The sequence below is a fragment of the Scomber scombrus genome, chromosome 10 (genome assembly GCF_963691925.1).
Source record: "Scomber scombrus chromosome 10, fScoSco1.1, whole genome shotgun sequence".
Classification (NCBI taxonomy): domain Eukaryota; kingdom Metazoa; phylum Chordata; class Actinopteri; order Scombriformes; family Scombridae; genus Scomber; species Scomber scombrus.
In genome coordinates this window covers 25,179,615-25,182,342 of record NC_084979.1, presented here as the reverse complement: position 1 = coordinate 25,182,342, position 2,728 = coordinate 25,179,615, and the positions used below count along the sequence as shown (strand labels likewise).

Below are 2,728 nucleotides of genomic sequence, written 5' to 3'. Positions count from 1 at the left end.
TCTGTGCAGATGTAAAACATACCCGGACAAACAACAAACACAGAGTAGACAACATACAAGTGCATCTTAAAACTGTTTAAGATGTCTGACAATAGTGTTAAGTGTGATTAAAAATGTCCATAGATAAATAATAATAAATGAGGTCAAGCAATCAAGCTACAGTTCCCTAACCCTTTAAAGGACACAACTAAAAGTTTTGCAAGAACTACTTGGAGACCAAGGAGTCTTCCTCCACAGTCACCTGACCTCAACCCCATTGAACATTTATGGGGGCACTAGAAGACAGAAAAAGCCAAACATCCTGTGACACTGCAAGAAGTTCTCTGGGACATTGTCAGATCATGCTGGGACAACGTGACTCATCAGATTTGTGTTGAGTCCATGCTAGCTTGTGTACATGTTTTCATTAAAGCAAAAGAGGGTCATAAACAAATATTAAGATACTCTGAAATTCATGTACATTTTTCAAAGATTCAACTTCACTCAGTTTGTTAAGCTAATATTATGGTTTTTAATGAAAAAAACAAAACAGTATTACATTGGAAACAAATGATAAAAATAGATATATCTGTTGGTCTCAGATATTTGGACCCTACTGTATGTATAAGAAATTAACTGCAGTTGTCTGATCATTTAAATTACATTTCATGCATGATTATAAATTGTTTATAAAGTATAAAGCTTTTAAATAAAAGATACTTACTTGTTAAAATGTGCAACTTATAAAAAACACACATTTACAAACACACACACCATGTAAATTAAACTTGATGTCATGTGTTTAATTGAAGAGTTACGTTTCCCCCTGCTGGTTAGTCCTTAGCACTGCAGTCAGCAGCTGAGGCAGAACAGAGCCTTCAGTCCAAACACAAACAGGAGATACAAATGCAGTCTGAGTCCAGCAGTCATGTGGCCGCAACAAGCCTCTTAAACCTTACTGTCACAGCAGATCAGGTGTCGAAGCCCCCAAGTAAGTGCTGAGGTCTGAAACGTTTGATTTGATGATCTTGGCAGGTATAGTCGGCATATTTAACCTCTGATATGCAGCAAACCTGTGACAGCCTCCAAAAGAGTAGTAGTAATTTCCCCCCTCTCTACCTTTGATCCAGAGCACATCAATGGGAGGAACAACACTGATGTCTGCTGACTCCTGGAAGAACAGACAAACTGTCAGTTAGTTTATACAGCAGATGTGGAGCAGAAATTATACAAGTACTGCAAAAACTCTAATCTGACATCTAAGATGATGTACTGTCTCGTCAAACTTCTATCTTTAAACTGTCATATTACAAAGGAGAACTATGATACACTGCAGTCAGTATATACACTGACTGTATATTACAGTATTAGTGCTGAGAGAATATTGTAAAATCTGTATATAGTACTCATGCAGAATTACTCCTTTCAGACGTAATTCCTAAATTATTAATAGACTACTACTTTATATTATCCATTGTGTCAAATCTTCATCTGAGAAGTAACTAAAGCTGTCAATTAAAGTACAATATTTCCCTCTGAAATGTAGTGCAGTGGAAATATAAAGTAGCAGAAAATTGAACTACTCAAGTAAAGTACAAGTACCTCAATGTAAATGTACTTAGTCATTTTCCACCACTGATATGCAGTAAAATAATGTTGATATGCAGTAAAATAATGCTGAAATATAGTGAAACAATGCTTAAATTATAGATTAAGAGATACAAATTTAGTCAAGGTAAAATAATCAGTGAATAGAAATCCTTCAACAGACATAAAAGACTTTGAGTTCCCACACCCAAAATGAGATTTACATTCCTAAATTATCCTGAGTAAATGTGTTGTTAAAAGCTTGTTATATTATCCACTGTGTCAAATCTGCGTCTGAAAAGTAACTAAAGCTACCAAATAAATAAGTGGAGTAGAGAGTACATTTCCCTCTGACATGTGGTGGGGGGTTGAAGTATAAATTACCATCAAATGGAAAAACTCAAGTTAAGTAGGCTACAAGTACCTCTGAATTGTATTTGAGTAGTCTCTGCAATACTTGAATAAATGTACGTAGTTACTTCACACCACTGGGGAGATTATAAAATACCATAACTTGTTATGAACTATTGGTTTTACAATGAATAACTGGCTAATTCACAGCAGTGTTACAGGCAAACAACACCTACAGATAAAACAAAATCTACCTTTATGGTGTCCATCAGACTCTGGACTTTCTGCTCGTCCAGGACCGGAGGGATCGGTCTAACTATGACCTGCATCGGGACATTATGAACCTCCTCGATGCTGTCCGAGTGAACCGACCTGTTGTCGGCGCTCTTACCGTCGGCCGCGCCGCACCGAGAAGACATTATCGACACGTTTCTACGGGAGAAAACCGTGAAGAGATTACCGTGATACAACCGACTCATTTCTCATCCAACTTGGGCTGTTTTCTTTTACTTCCTTGATGCAGGTCTAAAGCTGAGTGCGTCACAGGGTTATGGTTGGTCTACCGCGCTGTCAATCACACAGTGAGCAACGCCCCCTCTGGTGACATCTAGCGGTGAAATAGCAGATTGCAACAAAACTGACCCTTTCAAGGCGTGTAGGATTGAGTGACATCTAGCGGTTAAAAAGCAAATTGCAACCAAATGACCCATTAAAAACACGTAGGGGTGTTTAGGGCGTCCATGGTGGGCGCAAAACTCGCAAATTTTATTTATTTATTTATTTATTTAAATCCTCTCTAGAGCCATTGTTT

General features: G+C 37.7%; 1 protein-coding gene across 1 annotated transcript; it reads right to left on the bottom strand.

Moving 5' to 3' along the window:
• srxn1 (sulfiredoxin 1 homolog (S. cerevisiae)) lies at positions 1-2,413 on the bottom strand. Its single transcript, XM_062427608.1, has 2 exons — positions 2,172-2,413; positions 1-1,150 (listed from the first exon to the last, which is right to left on the bottom strand). Exons 1-2 carry the CDS (start codon positions 2,394-2,396, stop codon positions 941-943), a joined length of 435 nt encoding a protein of 144 aa, XP_062283592.1. The 5' UTR covers positions 2,397-2,413; the 3' UTR covers positions 1-940.
• Positions 2,414-2,728: the final 315 nt, after the last annotated feature.

What these genes read in the sequence shown, in the direction of transcription:
- srxn1 (XM_062427608.1), bottom strand. Translation starts at nt 2,396, where the DNA reads ATGAGTCGGTTGTATCACGGTAATCTCTTCACGGTTTTCTCCCGTAGA. An exon ending in GTCTGATGGACACCATAAAG is followed by an intron (nt 1,151 to 2,171) that starts GTAGATTTTGTT and finishes CTGTTCTTCCAG; the next exon opens with GAGTCAGCAGACATCAGTGT.